General features: G+C 40.4%; 2 protein-coding genes across 8 annotated transcripts in view; one reads left to right on the forward strand and one right to left on the reverse strand.

The window, feature by feature from the left end:
* Positions 1 to 21,660, forward strand: part of BBS9 (Bardet-Biedl syndrome 9) — a 514,065-nt gene extending 492,405 nt beyond the window's left edge. For 6 of the 7 annotated variants that reach the window (XM_023191692.2, XM_023191694.2, XM_023191691.2 and 3 more), the window contains 2 exons: positions 20,752 to 20,862; positions 21,078 to 21,660. In XM_023191692.2, the coding sequence (XP_023047460.1) occupies positions 20,752 to 20,862; positions 21,078 to 21,109 (143 nt within the window). In that variant the 3' untranslated portion in view covers positions 21,110 to 21,660. The remainder of the gene's footprint in view (positions 1 to 20,751; positions 20,863 to 21,077) is intronic. The other variant, XM_023191695.2, reaches the window with a different exon arrangement.
* LOC111526135 (actin, cytoplasmic 2-like) lies at positions 266 to 2,200 on the reverse strand. The gene has a single exon (XM_023191698.2). It carries the CDS (start codon positions 2,135 to 2,137, stop codon positions 1,010 to 1,012), a length of 1,128 nt encoding a protein of 375 aa, XP_023047466.2. The 5' UTR covers positions 2,138 to 2,200; the 3' UTR covers positions 266 to 1,009.
* Positions 21,661 to 22,653: the final 993 nt, after the last annotated feature.

Raw genomic sequence — 22,653 nt, forward strand, 5'->3', positions numbered from 1 at the left:
CCTGGGCTCTACTCCTAACACAGCAGACCTGGGCTCTACTCCTAACAGGGGCATTGGCTCATTGTCTGACCTTGGGTCAGTAAATCTTTTTATCATTTATTATAATAACTGCCAATTACTGAGCATGACTTTACCTCTGATGCCTTATATAAGGTTTTATTTACTCCTCACAGTCAGTTTTAGGAAGATATTTTCATTTCTCAAATGAAGAAATAAAAACTCAAAGGTATTGGGTAATTTGCCTGGGAGCTAACTTGATGTGTGGTTTTTTTTTTTTTTTTTTTTTTTTTACGGCAGCACTTTTTATTTTTCCTTACACAATGACGTGTTGCTGGGGCCTAATGTTCTCACATAACAGTAGAAAACCAAAATTTGTTGTCATCTCTTTAAAGAATTGAGAATTGCGTACAAAAAAACCTTACATAAATTAAAAGGATGAATACATTTACAGGTGTAAATGCAAACCGCTTCCAACTCAAGGCAAGTAACAGCCCACGGTGTTCTGGCAGAAAACGTCAGCTAAGAAAACTGGGTCCTATGGCTTGGACTTTCCAACCCTGACAGACTGGCAGGGCAGAAACTGGTTCAGGAGCCCTTGCCAGCCTCTAGAGAAATCCCAGAACACTCAAGCCCTGACACATTAATACCCTGCACAGATCAGAGACTGCTGGCCACGCAGACTCGCCAAGCCACAGACTTGTCTTCCACAAGAACGTTCTTACCTCAGCCACGAAGTGACCAAGCCACATGTACTAAAGGTTGAACTCAAAGATATGTACAGGGTATTAAACAAATACCAAGGGGAACAATTAACTTGAATACACGGTCAAAATCAGCAACAAGTTCTACAATCCAGTGCTGATATCAGATACAAGCTTCAAGGACAATTTCTTTTCGAAGGCTTATTCCAGTTTCGTGAGGCTAGCATGAGGTGTATGCATTTGCCAAGGGCAAATTTATACTTCTGAATTAACCCATGCAGCAAATGCTACGCATCTGCTCAGTCCATTTAGAAGCATTTGCGATGGACGATGGAGGGGCCCGACTCGTCGTACTCCTGCTTGCTAATCCACATCTGCTGGAAGGTGGACAGTGAGGCCAAGATGGAGCCACCGATCCACACTGAGTACTTGCGTTCTGGGGGTGCGATGATCTTGATCTTCATGGTGCTGGGTGCCAGGGCGGTGATCTCTTTCTGCATCCTGTCGGCAATGCCTGGGTACATGGTGGTGCCGCCAGACAGCACCGTGTTGGCATACAGGTCTTTGCGGATGTCCACGTCACACTTCATGATGGAGTTGAAGGTGGTCTCGTGGATGCCGCAAGATTCCATGCCCAGGAAAGAAGGCTGGAACAGCGCCTCCGGACACCGGAACCGCTCATTGCCGATGGTGATGACCTGGCCATCAGGCAGCTCGTAGCTCTTCTCCAGGGAAGAGGACGATGCGGCGGTGGCCATCTCCTGCTCGAAGTCCAGGGCGACGTAGCACAGCTTCTCCTTGATGTCGCGCACAATTTCCCGCTCGGCCGTGGTGGTGAAGCTGTAGCCACGCTCGGTGAGGATCTTCATGAGGTAGTCGGTCAGGTCCCGGCCAGCCAGGTCCAGACGCAGGATGGCGTGGGGGAGGGCGTAGCCCTCGTAGATGGGCACCGTGTGGGTGACCCCGTCTCCAGAGTCCATGACAATGCCAGTGGTGCACCCAGAGGCGTAGAGGGACAGCACGGCCTGGATGGCCATGTACATGGCCGGGGTGTTGAAGGTCTCAAACATAATCTGAGTCATCTTCTCTCTGTTGGCCTTAGGGTTCAGGGGGGCCTCGGTCAGCAGCACCGGGTGCTCCTCTGGGGCCACGCGCAGCTCATTGTAGAAAGTATGGTGCCAGATTTTCTCCATGTCATCCCAGTTGGTGACAATGCCATGCTCGATAGGGTACTTCAGGGTCAAGATGCCGCGCTTGCTCTGGGCCTCATCACCCACGTAGGAGTCCTTCTGGCCCATGCCCACCATCACGCCCTGGTGTCGGGGACGCCCGACGATGGAGGGAAACATGGCTCGGGGTGCATCGTCCCCAGCAAAGCCAGCTTTGCACATGCCGGAGCCATTGTCAATGACCAGCGCGGCGATCTCTTCTTCCATGGCGACCGGCGGAGAAGTAAGACAGTTGAGCGGCACAAGAACAAGGAGCACGAGCTGGCGGCGGCGACTCGATGTGTGGTTTTTGGGGGGCATGGAGGTGCAGATTTTCTATAAGGAACTTAAACGAATAAACAAGTAAAAACCAAATAACCTCATTAAAAATGGGCAAAGGACATGAACAGATACTTCTCAAAAGAAGACACAGAAGCAGCCAACAAACCTGAAAAAATGCTCATCATCACTAATCATCAGAGAAATGCCTATCAGAATCACAATGGGATACCAACTCAACCAGTCAGAATGGCTTCTGTTAAGAAGTAAAAAAAAATGAGTAACACGTCTGGGTGAAACCGCAGAGAAAAGGGAATGCTTATATGCTGTAGGTAGGAATGTGAATTAGTTCCGCCACTATAAAGAGCAGTTTGGAGGTTTCTCAGAGAACTGAGAGTTGAACTACCATGCAACCCAGCAATTCCATTACTGGGTATATAATCCAAAGAAAAATAAATCGTTTTCCCAAAGACACATGCACTTGTATGTTCATCGCAGTGCTATTCATAGTAGCAAAGATGTGGAATCAACCCAGGTGACCATCAACAGTGGATTGGATAAAGAAAATGTGGTACATATGCACCATGGAATACTATGCAGCCATAAAAAACAATGAAAGCATGTCCTTTGAAGCAACATGGATACAGCTGAAAAACATTATCCTAAGTGAACTAAATGCAGAAACAGAAAACCAAATACCACGTCTTCTCACTTATAAGTGGAAGCTGAACATTGAGTACGATGATCATAAACAGAGAATCAATAGACACTGGAGAATGTAAGAGCAGGGAGGGCAGGAGTGAAGGTTGAAAAAAGCTACCTGTTGGGTACTATGCTCACTACCTGGGTGATGGATCCATTCGTACTCAGGATCACACAATATACCCCTTCCAAACCTGTACATGTACCCTGATTCTAAAATAAAAAATGGGAACAAAAAAGTTGCAGATTTTTACCTACTCTACTGCTCAAAGTTGTGATACCCAGGGTCAGGTGAAGTTCTTTCATAAACTGTGGACTATGATGTAAATGGAACAGCTCTCTCAGCTCAGTATTTTCTCTATTGGCCACCACCCTGTCATCCCTGTACTTTCTGACTTGTGGATTATACAGTGAGCCGCTTATCCTCATTCCCTCTGGGTTTTCACATCCTTTGTTTCCCTCCATTCTCTCCCTTCCTTTTCTTCTTTCTGTAGCATTTCCACAGAGTTGCTTCTTGGAGCTCTTATTCTATATCCCCTTTCCTTAACCAGAGCGAGCTCTCTCCTCTGCCTGATGTTTTCTATTTCAGTTTATCTCTTTTGTGTTTGATACCATTTTTTAAAATTTTTTTCATAGCTTAATTGAGGCAGACAGTTCTACATTTCCTCTTTGTGTTTATAAAAGCTAGGTTTGAAAAAGGGCAGTGCAGGATGTATAGGAGGTAAGAAAGAAAAGAACAGAAACCATTGGGAAGGGCTGCTATGTTCCATTTTCAAGGAAAGTAGAGCTGGGGTTAGTCCAATTGTTTGATAATTGCAAGGGAGTCATAGTACCATAGTTTCGACAAAACCTGACTTTTTATTGGCAGAAAAAGATAAGATAGAGATGGAGGTAAATGTGAAAAAACCAAAGTAGTGTTTAAACTTTCAGGATATTTCACCTTCTCCGGAATTAGAGATTTATGCTAGTAAAGAGTTAGGGAGGAATTTGAAATGTTTATGTTACCAGAGTGTAAAAAACATTGTCCAGTTGTTTATCTAATCTTTCATTGGGCTTGCTTTTAAAAACACGTTTAGATTTGAAGTAGCCTGGGAAAAATAAACTGTTCCAGGCCATAACTTGATGCCCCAGTGGATATAACATGGATCCTTTTTCGTTCGTTTTGAGAAATTTCCCAAGCAGACAGATGTCTTTGTACCTTCCTTTGCAGTTTCTTCATCCACAAATAACTATTATCAAGAACTAGAATTACAAGTGCTCTGTTACTTCTTTTTAACTTTGATTCCTGCAAAAATTACTACTGGGATCTTATTTCTTCTCTGGGGTGGACATTTTGTTGTTGTACCTATTCAGTCTCACAAATTCTCCATGTGTTTTGATCCAGTGAGATTCATTTCCTAAAGATTTGTATCAGCTAAAGCAAAGAACTTTTTGAGAACCTTTTTGGGTTCATAGAGCAGCCAGGTCTACTGGGGGAGTAGAAAGAAGAGATTCTATACTGTGTTCTATTGTAACTGCTTTCCAGCCTCCCAGTGGAAAAGGCAGATAATACTATGTAAAAATTAGAATTGATTTTGGTTTCCATTGCTTCCTCCTAATCTCTCAGCCTAAATTCATTCATTTAAGTCGACAACTAAATATTGTGTGCCTATTGTGTGCCAAGCACTGTTCCAAGACTTATGATACTTAGCCACCAAATTAGACGAGATCCCTGCCATTTTGGAACTCTTATTCTCACAAGGGAAGACAATAAGCATGATAAATAAGTGAACTATGTATGTGAGAAAGTAGTAAGTGCTAATGTTAAATGTTACAGAAAAAGTAAATGTGTGTTAGAAAAGGGGTGGGGGCCCATGGTTATAATTTCAAATTGGGTGGTCAGGATAGGCTTTGTTCACAACGCAATTTTTGAAGAAAGATTTGAAGAAGGTGAGGGAATTATTCATGCAGAAATCAGAGGGACAAGTGTTTCAGGTAAAGGGAATGGTCAGCACAATTCCTAAAGTGGGAATGGTGTGTTCCAGGGACAGCAAGGACAGTGAGGCAGTGCAGTAGGACAGGAGGCCAGAGGGACTAGATCATATGCAGCCTTTGTGCAGACATTTGCTCATTTGCTTTTCCTCTGGGTGAAATGGGGAAAACCATTTTGAATGAAGGAATGACATGACTTTACCTTTTAAAACGATTGGGGTTATTCTTTTGAGAATAAACTATAGTGGGGGTCAGAGATAAAAAATGGGCAGTCCAATTTAAGGGTTACTCAGAGAAGCAATTTAGCAATACAGTAATCCCCCCTTATCCTTGGAGGATGTGTTCTGAGACTCCCAGTGGTTGCCTGAAACTGCAGATAGTGCTGAACCCTGTACTATGAAAAAATGCTGTTTTTTCCTATATGATAACAGGCAGGTAGCATATGCAGCGTGGATGTGCTGGACAAAGGGATGAGTGACATCCCAGGCAGGATGGAGAAGGATGACCCAGGATTTCATCACGCTACCCAAAACAAAGTGCAATTTAAAACTTGTGAATTATTCCTGGAATTGTTTATTTAATATTTCAGACTGTGGTTGATTGCAGGTAACTTAAACTACAGACAGCGAAACTGCAGATTACTGTAATTCAGGTAAGAGATGATGATAGATTGTACCAAAGTGGTAGTAGTGGTGAGAAATGGTCTGATTCTGGATATATTTCAAATGTTTAAACAGTAGAATTTCCTAACAGAATGGACATGATATGTGAGAGGAAGAAGGGAATTTAGAATGACTCTAGTAGTTTTGACTCGAGACACTGAAAGGATTGAGTTGAGATGGGGAAGGCTGTGGGGTGAGATGGGAAAGGTTCGTGGAAAAGAATAAGAGTAAAGTTTGGGACATGTTGAGTTTGAGATGCTGTTAGAGATCTAAGTGGAGATATTAAGTAAGTAATTGGATATGAGTCTGGGGTTCAGGAGAGAAATCTGGGCTGGAGTTACAAAATTAGGAGTTGTCAGCATGAAAATGTTACTTTAAAGCCAGAAGACTGGATAAAGTCACCAAGGGAGTAAGTTTAGAAGAGAGATGAGGACCAAAAACTGAGTGCTGGATATTGTAACTTTTAGGAAGTTTGGGAGAAGAGGAGGAACCAGCAAAGAATACTGAGAAATAATACTGCAGTGAGGTAACAGGAAAATCAGTAGAATGTGGTATCCTAGAAGTCAGGCAAAAAAAGAGTTTCGAGGACGACAGAAGAATCAGCTGTGTCAAATGCTGCTCATGGGTCAAGTCAGCTGAGAGCTGAAAATCAGCCCGTTGATGGAGCCATGTGAAGATCATTGTGATCTTGGGCAGCTTCTGTAGAGTGGCAGAGGCAAAGGCTAGACTGGGATGGATGTGTGAGAGAAAGGAAAAGAGAAGAGTTATAAAGAGCATTTATAGAGAACTCTTTGGAGAAACTTTGCTGCTAAGAGGAGCAAAGAAACGGAGGAAGATGCTGGCATGAAAGTGGGGTCAAAAGATAGTAAATTGTTCTTAATTTGATGTATATTGTTGTCCTATATTACTGATCTGGACCCTAATCTTTGTTCCTTCTTTACCAAGCTGTTATTTCTTATTGGCCAGTGGTGTTTTTGTTGTTCTTGTTTTTACCAGATCAGACAACCAGTTAAGGTTCTATTTGACTATTTAACCCAACTATTGGTGTTCCTAGATAGCTATAGTTGCTGCTCTGTCTTCCTAAAATTTACTACGCTTTGTACTTTCAGTTCCCCACTCATCTTACATGAGAATCTCAGGCTTAGACTAGAATAATTTGGCAATATAGGGCAAAAAAATGATGCTGATGCTGGAAATGCTTATTATTATAACACTCGTCTGTCATTTATTATGAGTCAGGCACCATGTGAAGTGCTTTACATCCATTTACTCATTTAATCTTTACAATACCCTATGAGCTAGGTATAATTATCTGCATTTTACAAATAAGGAAATTGAAGCAGAGAAAGATCAGGTAACAAGTTTTTCTTTTTTAAAAAAAGCTGATAATCGTGGAGCTGGGATTAAAATTCTGACAGTTTAGCTCTAGAGGCCATGCTTTTGAAGCAACTGGAGAATTTTAAGAGCAGGCAGTTAGCTAGAGAGATTTCATTTTACATAATATAGGGATTTGCTAGAGTGAATGGGTTACCTTTTTGGAGAAACAGGATAGAATACAGGAGCTGATTGGTCATTTCCTCAGATTTACTAGCCTATACATTAGTGGGCTGTGCTTAGCCCACAATCCTGGAAGGATGTGGTGGAACATTCTTAAATGATGACCTTTTTTTTAAGGCTGTATTTCCTCAAGTTTCATGCATTCCTTTTTAAGTCAACAAGTAAATATTAAGCACCTACTCTTTGCATAAAAGGAAAAAAATGTAACTCCTTCCCTCTATACGTTTATTTTCCTGTGGGAAGCTTATTTGTTTATCACGCAGGCTGTAGAATCATTTGGAAACTAAAATAGAAAGGGCTTTGCATGTGAACATAATATTTTACTATTTTTTAAAAGGATCCTTAAAATTTCTATGTCTTTAGAGATGAGGTGTGAACTAAATGATTCTTTGTTAAGTGTTATTTCTTAGAGCACTGGTGAGCAGTTGCCACTGAATCCTTCATTAATAATCCCTTCCTTTTCCAGAAGGACTTGCCAACACCCATAAAGTATTCACTGGGAGAATTAAAGTCATATAAAAATAATTGGTGTTTGCTTCCTTCAAGGCATACATTTAAATACATTGCTCTATTTCTCTGTTCCTTGGCTGCCTCCTATGTTTAGTAACACTAGATCAGCAGACTTCCTCTTTCAAGGTTCAGCTGCTGGCCATTTCAATTTCCCATGAGAAAGCAAACCTACCACTGTTTTACCCTTTTATCTTAATGTTTCATCCATTTATGTCATATTATCTTGTGGGTTTGCATTTTTCAGTAGTAATAGCACTGCTGGTAAATAGAAAACAATGAATGTGATTATGTACCCCTGGTCATCGTTGCCATCATCATCATCATTTGAGCCCTTTAAAAATTCCTATTGTAATCTCAGAGGAGTGGTTATCTATGATAGTAGACTATCCGTGGTTTCATTTAGAAGGGATGTGTACTGTATTTTCATGTTAATTACTTTTAATGCCTTGGTGACAATTTTGCTGTTCACCACTGAGTTCAACTATGAACATTCCACCACTGGTCTACTTACTCCATCCTCGACTTTTTTACCTGAGCATTTTTTTAGAAAGTCATATATAAATTCATGCTGTATTCATGGCCTGCAGTTTCATGTGTATTTGGCTGTAACTGTAATGACTAATATATACTGGGAGTTAGAACTGAAAATAATAGCTAACATTTACCGAGAGTCTTTCTCTGTGCCAGGCATTGTGATAGGCCCATTACAAGCATCTAATTTAATCCTAATTTCTCAGAAAGCACATGCTATATTTTCTGCGTTGAAAAGAAAGGGAATGAAAGCCTAGACTTTGACTTTGCTCAAGACACATGATACTTGCCATGTCATGTCCCCTTTCAGAGTATCCCTTTCTATGATCAATAGTTTAGTTTGCCACTCTGTATATATTTCTCTTTTCTTTAAAATATGACATTGTTTAATGGGCTGTTAAACAAATACATGGCTAGATAGTAGAGTTGCCTGGGAAGAAGTCCTGAGTGTTTCTTCAGTTTCCTTGTCCTGTGTGGAAGGATATGATAAAACAGGCATACTCCAGAGCTGTTGTGTTCTTTTCTCTCTTCTCTCAACCTGTTTCCAAGCCAGTGACCCAGCTGGACTCCCAGTTTCCTAATCACCACCTTGACTCTGTCATTATTAAAAACAACACAATTTGGTCAAGATTATGACTTTTAATTGGGATGTGGAAAGAAACTCAGGTTGAAGAAATGTTGCCAGGATCGTTGGAGAATGAATAGCCACTTGATGCAAGAGGGAAAGCTGTGAGGAACACTAGCTCTCTTATTATGTGGTGTCCAGGCAAAGTGGAGTTATGCTCTTACTATTTCATTTCATTTCACTTTTTTGAGAAATTATTATTGCAGAACCATTGGCTTCCTTTCTTTCTCAACTGTAGCTGTAATGTTTTATTTGTGCATGTGTACTTTTGAGAGAGTATTGGTCTCTGAAGAGGGACTCAGAAAAGGAAAATATTTGAAATGGAAATATCTTAAAATTATGTCTCTTTCCAGTTGTACATTAGACTTCTTTAGGATTTAGAAACAAAATGGAAATTAAAAATCACAAATACCTTCTTTTCGAACTAGAAAACATTGTACTGTATAGTGAAGAGTTAGTTGAAAGACAGTAGATCTTACATTTCATTGCAGTGTTCCAGACATTGATCAGATGGCAAGGAAAAGCAAATATTAACTTTCTTTTCCTCCCCACCTTCTCACAATGGCTGGGCAATACTTTTGTGTTCCTGTTTGGAGGATTTAATGGCCTTGTTAACATGTGTAAAAACACTGTGATTGGAGACTTTAACAAAATAGTGAGTATAGGTTTTTTTTGTTTTGTTTTGTTTTGTTTTTTTAGGTTCCACGTTTATGTTCTTACTGGGTGTGTGTCTTTCCTAGTGCTCTAGGTTAAGAACTAAATGTGTTAGAAAAACAGATGTAATGCAAATAAATAGAAGAGTTCTCATTTCCGTCAGTGAACAGATCTCCAAGTTCCTGAGCAGTAATTTTACAGCACCTTCTTGCTGTATCGCAAGAATTTGTGCTGACCCCAGCTGCTTTTCTCTGAGTTTTGTTGTATCATAACTGATTAACAATCGATAGGGCCAGACAGCAATTCACCTACATGTGGTAGGGAGTCGCAAGGCACCAACATAGTGTAGAGACCGCTCCTGCCAACAGTTAATTGGGGAATTCACTTTATGAAGCCCTGTTTACAGACTGACATCTGGAGAAATTCTTAACCTGGATCTATTCCAATCTGTAGTATTTATGGACTGTGCTTGCTTTTTTGTAAATAGAACTCTTTTTCTGCTTAGTACATTCTGTTTACATAATTATCAATGGTTGAAAATAGCTATGTTTCTGTAATTTCTTAATTCTCACCACGAAGTGAGCCTAAATTCTAACCAGCAATCCAGCTAAAAGAATACTTGGACACCTATCATTATTCAAGTTGTGGAAACATCTTAATACCAGGAGCACCCTGCTCTCTTAAATCCCGACTCTCTGACTGGAGCCCTTATACCCTAAGGGACTTAGTGTTCAGCCTTTACAGGGGTTTTAAAACTTGTTGAGACACATGTTAGACCTCTTAAAATGTATTAGACTCCCTTTTATTCACACACTTTGTCTCTGCTGTGAGGTGTGAAATGGAAATATTTTCAAACATGGGTAGATGCATAGTCTTAAACACACTTTCAGTTCCCACCATGTTGTGGGGATCAAAGTTGGTTATTAGGCAGTGGGACTGAGCTCCATACATTTCAAGGGGCATCCTATTGGACACACACTACAGTGACCTTCACCTGCCCCTCTGCAGCTAACCACTGTTGTCTCTGCCAATGTGGTCAGCATGGTTTCTGCAAAAACAGGGAGAAAAAAATGTCACGGGATGGACTTACAAGGAACGTAGAAAACCGAATATCATATGTTGGTACTAGAAACCTAAGACTATATAGAAAGGCATTTTCTTCTGCTGGTTTGCTGAGTTTGAAACTGTAAACTTATACCTGGTTAAGGGGATTTTGCCTCTACATGACAACACAGTGAAGAGTAGAGTGGAAATAGAAATGAGAGAGAAGTGGACATAAGTCCTTCAGTCTTACCTAGAGAGCAGCAGCAACATTGAATGGTGTCAGCCTGTTTCACCATGCTGTGTTAAGAGCACAGTAAGTAAAATATTCCTTTATTTTTATTTCCAAGATGTGCTTTGATGAGGTCTATGCCTATTGTATTTATTAACAGTCTCCTATATATATGTTATTCTGGAAAATGTCTGCTCAGTGAGTGCCTTTGAAAACCCAATTTCATAAGACCACACATCTACAACCATTTGATATTGGACAAACCTGACAAAAACAAGCAATGGGGAAAGGATTTCCTATTTAATAAATGGTGCTGGGAAACTGGCTAGCCATATACAGAAAACTGAAACTGGACCCCTTCCTTATACCTTATACAAAAATTAACTCAAGATGGATTAAAGACTTAAATGTAAAAATCAAAACCATAAACCATAAACCATAAACATCCTAGAAGAAAGCCTAGGCAATACCATTCAGGACATAGGCATGGACAAAGACTTCATGACAAAACTGCCAAAAGCAATTGCAACAAAAGCCAAAATTGACAAATGGGATTCAATTAAACTAAAGAGCTTCTGTGCAGCAAAAGAAACTATCATCAGAGTAGCAGGCAGTGTACAGAATGGGAGAAAAGTTTTGCAATTTACCCATCTGACAAGCGTCTAGTATCCAGAATCTACAAAGAACTTAAATTTATATATATATAAAGAAACCATCAAAAAGTTGGCAAAGGATACGAAGAGACGCTTCTCAAAAGAAGACATTTATGCAGCCAACAAACATATGAAAAAAAGCTCAACACCACTGATGATTAGAGAAATGCAAATCAAAACCACAATGAGATACCATCTTACACCAGTCAGAATGGCAATTATTAAAAAGTCAGAAGACAATAGATGCTGGTGAGGCTGTAGAGAAATAGGAATGCTTTTACACTGTTGGTGGGAATGTAAATGAGTTCAACCATTGTGGAAGACAGTGTGGCGATTCCTTAAGGATCTACAACCACAAATACCATTTGACCCAGAAATCTCATTACTGGGTATATACCCCAAGGAATATAAATCATTCCACTGTAAAGACATATGCACACGTGTATTTATTGTAGCACTATTTACAATAGCAAAGACATGAAACAACCCAAAGCCCATCAATGATAGACTGGATAAAGAAAATGTGGTACATATACACCATAGAATACTATGCAGCTATAAAAATGAATGAGATCATGTCCTTTGCAGGGACATGGATAAAGCTGGAAGCCATCATCCTCAGGAAACTAACACAGGAACAGAAAACCAAACACCACATGTTCTCACTCATAAGTGGGAGTTGAATAATGAGAACACATGGACACAAGGAGGGGAACAACACACACTGGGGCCAGTCATGGGGTTGGGGGCAAGGGGAGGGAGAGCATTAGGACAAATGAGCTAATGCACATGGAGCTTAAAACCCAGATGGTGGGTTGTTAGGTGCAGCAAACCACCATGGTGCACATATACCTTTGTAACAAACTTGCACATTCTGCACTTGTATCCTGGAACTTAAAGTAAAATTAAAAAAAGAAAAAAAAAAATTTCACAGAAATGTTGGATTTCCAAGATGGCCCCTGAGCACAGAACAGAAACACACACACACACACACACACACACACACACACATTGATATGTGTGTGTGTGACTATTTATATATATATATATATATAATCAAATATTTGATATGTATATATATCTCAAGTAAATCAAAGTATTAGTCAAAAAAATTCCCACCATCATAGCTTTACCAGTTGGGTGCTCTTGAGGAAAAGAAAAGTTAAGTCCAAGTGAGTTCAGACTGAGCCCTTTGGTCTGAAGTCCAGTGTGGAAGATGAGAGGTCATGGAGGATGGATCAGAGGAAGTGCAGTCCCACTTTCTCTCCATAACATTTTGCATTTTTTCTCCACTGTAGCCCTTGTGTAGGTCCTTGTCTGTGTTTATCCATGATTCTTCCTCGCTATAACTCCTAGTCTGGTTTACGTTTTTCTAGCTGCTAATATGTTTTGTATGATTTACAATTTTGTCATTTACACCTTTTGTAAATCACCTCTAATGTCTTGTGTAGAAGTGCATACACAGAAGGATAAAATATGTTATGATCCATTCTTTCTCCTCCCCTTTGCTTTTCATCCTGTCTCCCTCTCTCCTGTCCATCCCCCTTCCTTCTATTCTTCCATTTTGCCAAAAAGTGTCTAAATACTCAGCCAGTATTGCTACACAAGCATATAGCAGATGCCTGGCTTTTTATAGCTTACATTCTCCTTGGGCTAGAAAAAAATATTTGAAATAACTGGAAAAACTAACAGAGTAGAGCATTATCAGAAAATTTATACATATCTGTGTACCTATGTGCATATATATGAATCATCTCTCTTTTCTCTCTCTCTCTCTCTCACACACACACACACACACACACACACACACACACACACAGAGTGAATAGGCAACGTACAGAATGGGAGTACAAAAATTTTCTCCAATTCTCTCTCTTTCTCTCTGTGTCTCACACACACACACACACACACACAGTAAAATTTCTCCAAATGAATATATTTATAGAGAGTCCCTGAGTCTGAGGGAAGCTTCATATTTAAGATAGTGTGATGTTCTTTTCAAAGGGCCCATTCCTCACACTGCACATGAATTATAAACCATTGAAAGGAAATCTTAAAAAAAACGCTTTATCCATCAAGTAAATAATGATCAAAAGAAAAATGTCACGTGTATATTTTTGAGGTTTCTGCTGTTTTTAATTCTTAGTGGCAATTCAGGTCATACAAACAGAAGATTCTTTGGCAAGTCAGAACAAGGTCTGTGGTCATTTGTGATTCTCTAAAAGTGTCTCCTTGTCTGATTTATCTTAAATATATGAAGAAAACAGAAGAAAAGAGTTTCTCTTCTATGAAGGAATGGAACACTCTCATCCAATACCCAGTTTATTACAAAGGTCACTATTGCAAGAAAATAAACCAGCGAAATCTTCAAATATACCCACAGAACAGCTTGCCAGGCCTCTGGATTTTCTGTATCATTGAAAGGAAGGACTAATTAGGACAGCCAACTCACAAGCAAATCCATTAAGATCTTCCTGGACCAAAAAAAAAAAAAAATTTGTTGAGAAAGCCCTAGTGCGATAGGAAGGAGGGGAACCTGCACTAACTCTGGGACATTTGCGGCATCAGTTCCCCTCTCTGAGCCTCTGTCTTGATATGTACTAGACGAAAGTCATTAAACCTAAAGCTACAGTTCTTTGATTTCACAAAAAAAAATGGTGCAGAAAGTGCATGTATACAAAAAAAAAAAAAAAAAAGAAAAGAAAAAATAGAAGGCAAGAGGTGATAAAATGCACAGTGTGCTGAGCGTGATGCTAGGTTTACATGATCTCATGGCATGTTCACAGTTGGCCTCAACATCATCCCCTGTTTAAAGATGGGGCAACTGATGGCCCCGGGGATATATCAGTTTGTTTGAAACCTTCCCTGCCAAACCCCCACATTAGGGACTTTATCTTGACCTGTTTACCCTACTCTTCTTTTGGTGTTCCTGACTTTGGCCTGAAAATAGTCAGGACTTAGTTGTATTTCAATGTGCCAGGTACTATGCACATTCATCTCTCTCCCTTATGAAGCAGAGCTATGTTAGTCTCTTAGAAGATGCAGAAACTGAGACTGATTTTAGTGAAATAACTTGCTCAAGAAGGTCACTTAACTTGTCAATGTGGAGCCATGAATCCAGACTTCAAAGCATAACCTTAACCTCCCTATACCATCCCCACTGTCAGTGCTAGAACCAGCTTGCGCTAGCTGGTGAGAACCAACTGCTGAATTTTTAGAAAGTTTGTAAGTCCATTGTTAAATATATAGGCATTCTTAAAAATTGCATAAACTTACAATGAAATAAATTATATAAAAACAATGATAATACAAACTCAAAACTTTTCCTTCCTAATTATTTTACTATGTTTTACTATTATGTATTCTCTTGAGGTTATTTACATCTATGAAATCTGTATGGTGAAAATACTAGATAATAGTGTGCTACTACACATCTCTGCCAAGCTGTACATTTGGTGATGTCATTCTGGTTATTTGAAATTGGCCATAGTGGGAGTATTCATCCCACAGAGATGAGTAAACACTATAGATTGGCGCTTTCCTCTTTTTTCCTGGAAAGCCAGCTGTTCTACATTTACCAGCATACCACTGCTTACCTTGCATTCCAATTTTGATCTCCAGTATTCTAGATGACAGTCACGTTTGTTTCTGCCTCACTTCCTATCTTAACCTTTGAACTCTACCTCTTCCAGTTAACTCTACAATAGCAACCTGCAGAGAGGGCCTAAGCTCCTTTCGTTGTTGTTTTTTGTTTGTTTTTCTGACAATGGATAGAAATATCTTAGTGTAATTCACCTGCTGAAAAAATATGTACCACTTTTTGAGGAGGAAGTGCAGCCATTTTATAATTTGCTTTTGAATATGGAAACAGGTTAGAGGATAGCTTGAAATCCCTAAAAATCCTAGAGTTGTGTTATCTTTATAAATATAGGGCAAACTTCTATTTGTTCAAAGTTTTAAGTGAGATTTTCTACTTAAATAAATTTTTGGCTGGCTAATGATTGCTATTTGTATGAATATGTTCAATGTGGAAAAGTCAAATTTTTACAGCAAAGTTTAGTTAACACAAAAGGCCATATACATAATTTGATTGTCAGCAGTTCAGTCATCGGCCCCATAATAGAGTGCCTCAAAGACATCCTTTTTAATATCCATTGATGTAGTCTCCAATTTATTAACAGTTTTGTTCTTATAAACAGTTTTCTTCCAAATGGTTCTATGCTGATTATTCAAAATTCATCATATATGCTTCATATTATATAATTTCACATGAGTTAGGTTTCCAGATTAGTCCAGAAAAGTTTTTAAAGCAATAACTTAATGGTAATAGGGCTCTATAATAAAACTATCATGTATAACAGGAACACTCCATTGTGGAAATGCATCTAGATTTCTGACTCAAGATGCCAGCTTCCCTTAATTATATTCCACCCAGCAGTGGTGAGGGGAACCTAGACATCCTGCGTTGGTGGGAGGGGGAGATTGTTCTGAACACCATGACCACTAGAGAGAGAGCTGCCACATCTAGTCACAAGATGTATGACTAGAAAGAAGGAACATAGGTTGTGAAAGCCCATTTTGTTGCCACAAGGATTTTGCTGGTATTTGAACCTTAGATAAATAGGAATTGCTGTATTATTATTTTTAACCCTAATTCTACATATCACATTTATTAAGTTAGACCATATCTTATAGTTAGTGCTACTCAAAGTATGGCTGAAAGACTGACATCTGTCTGCAAACTTTTTGTTACCTGACATTCACAAAGTGTTGAGAAACTTTTGTAGCAATTGAAAGGGTGTTTTTACAACTGTTGAACCTAATTCTGAAAGGTGAAAGCTGATGTCTTATTCACTTAATTTTTCTACTAGTTTATTTTTATTCATTTCTGTTACATTTTACAAAAGTATTGGTTTAGATAGATTGGAAATTTGGAAAGCAAGTTTTTTTTTTTTTTAGAAGCATCACTGTAATATATGGAGAGCTGGGTTGCAGTGGTATAGAAACTTGTGTAAGCTTTAGCAAATAACATAATCTCTTGGTTTTATTTAATAAATTGAAACTTTCTAGCAGGCCTGACTCTGCATAGCTAAGTCAGAGATGCAAGAAATGTAAAATTTGTATTTTCTTTAATAACAAGAGGGTAGGGAATTCAGTCTCCGTTCTTATTGCCCATCCTTTCCACACCCCACTGCATCCAGGGAGGCTTATACATGGGGCTCAGAAAATGAGGACACAGTAGCTACCCACAGCCTCATTGCCTGAGCCATCAGTGGAGTCAACTCCAGGGCTCCCTGTGGCTAAGGCTGGGGCTTCTGGTGCCCAGTCCTTCTGTGTCCCATGCCTCCATCTCTGGATGATGTCTTGTTACCTTGGGCTGTGGGCTGCTGCCTCTGAGCCAACCCAGGTACAAGCTGTCTCTCACTCTCTCAGTTCCATCTCTTCAGGGAGCCCTGGCTATGGAAAACCAAAGCTGGAAAGAAAAGTATTTCCAGGCTACTATTATTAATGGGATCCCCATTACAAACTTCCCTGGAGGCAAGGGGGCACAAAATGGCCTAGGGTAACATTGTAGGAAAAGGGGCAGGGGGAGGGCCAATAGAAGAAAAGCACATATTGCTATCAATACATTTACCCTTGCGAAATGAGGGCACTGAGCCCTTTGTGACAGCGTCATTTGAGGATGGAGTGAGTTACTATACTGCAAATGCAAGGTAGAGTGCTCAGCACACAGTAGGTCCATGGGATTTGAAGTCTCTTACCCTCCTCGAAGCGAGACGCTTGCCTGATTTTCAGGCCAGAAGCCTGCAGTTCTGCTTGTCCTTGCCTGCGGGCTCATTGCCATTGTGTTTGGATGACTTCGTCCAGCTGCAGCTTTTCTTCCCCTTCTCCTTTTATGAGATGGACTCTAAGCCAAGGGTGCTCCATCTGGCGTCCATGGAACCCAGGCTTCATTTCCATGGGTGACCTCAGAGAGTTTCAGTTTGTTTGGAAGTTTTATATTTTATCTATATTCTTTTATTTGCTTGCCCTTAAATTTTTAACAAATATATAGTTTTTCCTAGGAAAAGTATCAGATATACTCATCTGTTATTTCTTAACAGATGTTAATTTAGTAGGTGTGGGGATGGGGCCTGAGATTCTGCATTTCTGACAGGCTCCCAGGTGATTCCTGTTCAGCTGGTGTGATGATCTCATTCCATGATCAAGGCCAAAGAGGCCTTCTGAATTTGTGGATTTGCCTCCCATTGCCCATTAGCCCATGAGCTACCATTTTCTTTTTGTGAGATACTCAGTCATCAGAGCAGCATCTGAAATCCTTATGATTACATGTTTCCATGCCATAGCCCCTTGATCTCCCAGTGTCTTGACCTCTGCATGCACGTCATCCTAGTTAAGCATGGGTGAAAGCATAAGTAATTGCACACCAGGGGCTATTACCATCCCGTTCACCTCCAGCTATGGAGCGCTTAGTGCTTACAGATGGGTGGCCAGTCTAACTTCAAAGTTCCATTGTGAAGACCTACTTTTTACTATAGAACTACTCCCAGTATCAGTGATTTTCTCAAGAGGACAGAGCCTGGGGCAAGGACTAAAGTGATGGCTGTTTGAGAACACAAACCCAGGGAAGGGAGGGTGGGGACAAAGGGCAGCAACCAAGGGAATATATGAGGTCATGCAGAGTGATGCTGCCTGCATCTGGGAGTGCCTCTTTCCAGGAGCCATGACGCTGGTGAGCAGGTGCAGCTACGCAGCACACAGCCTTTTTTTGGAGTCCTGCAAAAGAGAACTAATCATCTAGCATATTCCTGGTTGGTGGGGGCCCAGGGAGAATTCTCTGCTCAGCTTCGGCTTCTTTTCTTTTCCTATGATACACTCGCTGGGCAGGATGCCAGAGCCCACCACCATTGTTCTTTCCAAGCTGGAAGTGGCAGACACTCTGGGTGTGCAGTTGGACAGTCTGGCTACAGGAGGCATCCGAAGAACGGGGGTGGCGCCAGGCACGGTTACTCACGCCTGTAATCCCAGCACTTTGGGAGGCTGAGGCAAGCGGATCATCTGAGGTTGGAAGTTCGAGACCAACCTGACCAACATGGAGAAACCCCATCTCTACTAAAAGTACAAAATTAGCCAGGCATGGTGGCGCATGCCTGTAATCCCAGCTACTCAGGAGGCTGAGGCAGGATAATCACTTGAACCCGGGAGACGGAGGTTGCGGTGAGCCGAGTTCATGCCATTGCACTCCAGCCTGGGCAACAAGAGTGAAACTCCACCTCAAAAAAAAAAAAAAAAGAAAAGAAAAGAAAGAAAGAAAGGTGGGTGGCATTCCCAGGGCAAGTGGCTGCTCAGCCCCTGCTGTGGGTGGGAAGTCTGAGGAGGTGCATGCAATCTGTGCCCACTATAGCACCTGAGGGTTAGAGCACCAGGGCAGGGCACCTTGCCATCTCTGTATGCAGTACAAGGCAAAGAGAAGAAAGGAGATTACATTCATTGTTGATAATCTATAGCAACTGGCTTTTCCTTTTGAGCCCACAGGATAGATAACTAGGAAGTCTTCTATTTCTGTTTTGTCAAAATACTGAGTCAGCTGGAATGAAAGGGACACTAATTTATCAGTGGAGACCTGCCTCTCCCCAAGCACGTGGCAGCTGTTTTAACCGCTCATCAGACTCGTTCTCATCTGTTGGCTCGTCTCTTCCTCCCTCCTGGAGTTGTCTTGTGTGTGAAAGCAGCTGCGTGAGTACAGCATTCCTGGCCTCCCCCGCCTCCCTCTGTCTCAGGGATGGAGAAGTGACTTTTCTGCCTTTTTTTTTTCCCAGGGTTCTGTTCAGCAGGGAGCACACATCCCTTCTTTCTGCACTTCCCTATCATTAGTCTTCCAGGTCTCCCCCCAGCCCCTGCCACCACCACATCTATCCTTTGCCTTTTTACTCAGTTGGATGAGTGTAAAAAAGGAGAGGAAAGGAACTGGCTTTTGGGGCCTCTCCAAAGGTCTCAGCCCCACCATGTGACCAGACTGGAGCTCTGTGACATTGGCAAGTTACTGAATCTCATGAGACCTCAGTTTTCTTATAAAATGAGAATAATAACAATAATATCGATTTCATGGTATAGTGTGTAGGAATTAAATGAGATAATATGGGCAGGATTTCTAGCCCTTAGAAAGTACTCAATAATGATAGTTCTGGTTACTGTGATCTACAGGCTTTGGAGAGATTAAAAATAAGCCTGGTTCTCCTTCTGGGTAAGGCCCTTGTCATTTTCAGGTATGACTGGGCAAGTTCCATTGCATTGATGGATAATTCTAATGTTTTCTATTCAGGGAATCTTGGAGGATAGCTCTAATTCTTATTTTATGAGTGTGGAAATGCGTTTCTGTCATTTCCCTTAGCACTGATTTCTGTTTCAGAGTTGATGCAGAGGCGTGGATAGTAAGGTGTGTTTTCCTTGAAACCTGGGATCTTGCCACTTGCGTCTCGTTTGAATGATGTGGTTTTGAAATCAGTGCTGCTGATACCCTCTCTTTCCTCAGAATGTTGCGAGCTTCATAAACCCCCTCATGCATAAAACCAAACTTGAGTGCTGAGGCTTTGGACTCTGTGTGTGAGAAGCCTCAGAAAAAGAAATCACACTTCATTAACAAGAAGAATGGCTTTGGAAAAAAGCATGTACAGTATACAACATGTTAGTACATTTCCAGGAAATGATGGCAAATCAGTCAAATCGAGTTGCAGATATAGTCAGGAAATTCTCTCATGATTGTGAGTTTCCCATACAGGATTTTGGTGGATAAAGTCAAATGAGTTATACCCAGAACTTCAAAAGCACAACAGTGCCAGCTCATCCTCAAGTCACCTTTGGATTGAAATCTTCCACAATGCAGTTCATGACTTTGCTGTTGAATTATGAAGTGTTTGTGTCTGTGCTGTAAGGTGTTGGGATTCAGGAATAGAATCAAATTCCAGAGAAATGCCACCACAACCACCGTACCAGAACACCAGCAGCCTTTCTCTTTGCTCAGGGAAGCCTTCTTTTCCTCATGGTTCATGTGCTTTGCTTCTTTTATAGTTTCTGATGCTCTGGTATTAAAGGGAATTCCTGCTGAGGCGCCTTTATATTCTGGGTATCACATATGCTACAGGTTTTGTCCCTTCTGACTTTAAAAAGGATAAATTTAAAGACAATACTGTTGCTGCTGTTGCCAAGTCATAATCAGTATAATATGTCTTTAGGGGCAGTAACTCATTCCCAGTATTCTCACCAAAAAGAAACATTTAAGGTTATTCTTTTCAGGCCACTCCTGAAGATTGTTGTCACGTCATTTATTATCTTTATGATGAGTGTGTTCCTAAGCTATGCTTGCTGTGTAGAGAGGCAGATTTTCTTACACATTGCTTAAAATACTGTTTGTATTTTTCCACTAGGTGGTTGTACTACAATCCCAGAGTCAGACCTTGAAGAAAGATCGGTAGAACAAGACTCTACAGAACTGTTTACCAACCACAGACATCTCACTGCAGAGACACCCAGGCCTGGTAAGAGAATGGGTGGGCTTCACAAGCGTTAAGTCAGAAACAGTGACAGTCTGGTTAGTTTTTGTCATACCAGAGAGTGTTCCACAAAGCTGCTTGTTTTCCAATTTCTTCATTCTTCCCATTAGCACTGGTGCAGCTGAATTTGATCTTTTGTGTATTCCTGTCATTATTCAGACTTTTTCTCTCTCTTTCTCTCTTACTTTCTCTTTTCCCAGAAGTTTCACCCCTCCAAGGAGTCTCGGAATAATCCAAGTAGAGTTGTTTGGTTGAGAGGAACATGCCCGTCTCAAGGCCGAACCCATGTGAACCTCATGCCAACCACAGATATAGGGCTGGCTCAGGTGCTTCCTAAAGCTTTACCTTCCTGGAGATGACAATGCATAGAGAACGGGGTTGGGACTTTCTACTTCACTAGGAGGACTTGTAACACCATGGGGGATGTCAGCTGAAATTTGTCTTGTTTTGCCAGGAAAGGAAGTAGTTGCCTTTGGTCATCCGTGTGCTAATAGTCACAGAATACAGTGAGATGACATAGTTTTGGGATAGATTTTATAATGCAAAGATTCAGACCCAAAATAATTTGATACCCCATTTTTTCACAGAATTCTTATATAGTAAATGTATCAGTTTAATAAAGCATCTCATTGTCAAACAATATCTTGGATTTTATTTATAATTAGAGGGATTTGTGAGTGATTGCTCTGCATTATTTCTTCAAAGGAAAAGAATTGAAAACTTTGCTACTCCCTGGTAAGACTTGAATGTGATTATTTTATAAATAAAAGAACCACTATGAAACTTTCATATGATTTGTTCTATTAAAGTAAACATGGAAGAAGGTAAGTTTTCTAGTATTGTATGAAAATGTTTAAATATTTTCAGGAAGCTAGTACATTAACATCCCCTTTTCATTACCCCATTGGGTGACACCAATCCAGGTTATTAAAGGATTCACACTTTATTACAGTTAAAATTTAAGGTTTTTTTGTGTAAGAAATGAAAGAAACTTTGCCAGTTTCAAGTTCGAATTACAGTTGTGAGACTGACTTATTTAATTAAAAATATGCCTTTGCCAGTTTTGGAATGCCTCTCACTGCAAAGGGGAAAGTTGTTCATGGTTCTTCTACATGTGAAATGTCAGAAAAAAAAAAAAAAAAACAAAACTGCAGAAGATATATTATTATTTGTAGCATCCTCTTTTAAGAGATGCAGATATATTATCAAAATAACATCATTATGATCATTTATAGCCATGACATGGGCATAAAATTTTACTGAAATTATAGTTTTCTCTTTAAGTCCTTTATGTGAAAAAGCAAACATATCAGTGAAATACAGAAACAATTATAGAGATGGTTCTGAAGGAGCAACAGAAGGCTGTGTGGATTCTATTGGATGCCGTCTTCTCAATGGCCTTGTGATTTATGCAGTGTTGAATTCGCTGGCATTATTTTTCTATTTTAGCAGCTGAACTATGGAAGCTATGTGGACATCACATACATTAAGGGTTTTGTTGCTTTGGACTGGAAAAGATGCAACTTATGGTACAGCTCAACTGCCAAGGCCTAATCAGAGTAAGATGCCTGTTAGAATAACAACATTCCCCAGTGCTTAATGTCTGGAAATGTGGGGAAAACATGGCAGACACTTTACTTCCCAGGTTTGCCATCATTTCATTTTCATTGTAAACTGAGACCCCAACCCTTCACTTTAAGGCTTATTTTGAATAAATTATCTCCTTATCCCTGCACCAAGAGCCACATTTGAGGTCCTCTTGGAATAAGTGGACAA

Source organism: Piliocolobus tephrosceles, chromosome 8 (genome assembly GCF_002776525.5).
Source record: "Piliocolobus tephrosceles isolate RC106 chromosome 8, ASM277652v3, whole genome shotgun sequence".
Lineage (NCBI taxonomy): Eukaryota > Metazoa > Chordata > Mammalia > Primates > Cercopithecidae > Piliocolobus > Piliocolobus tephrosceles.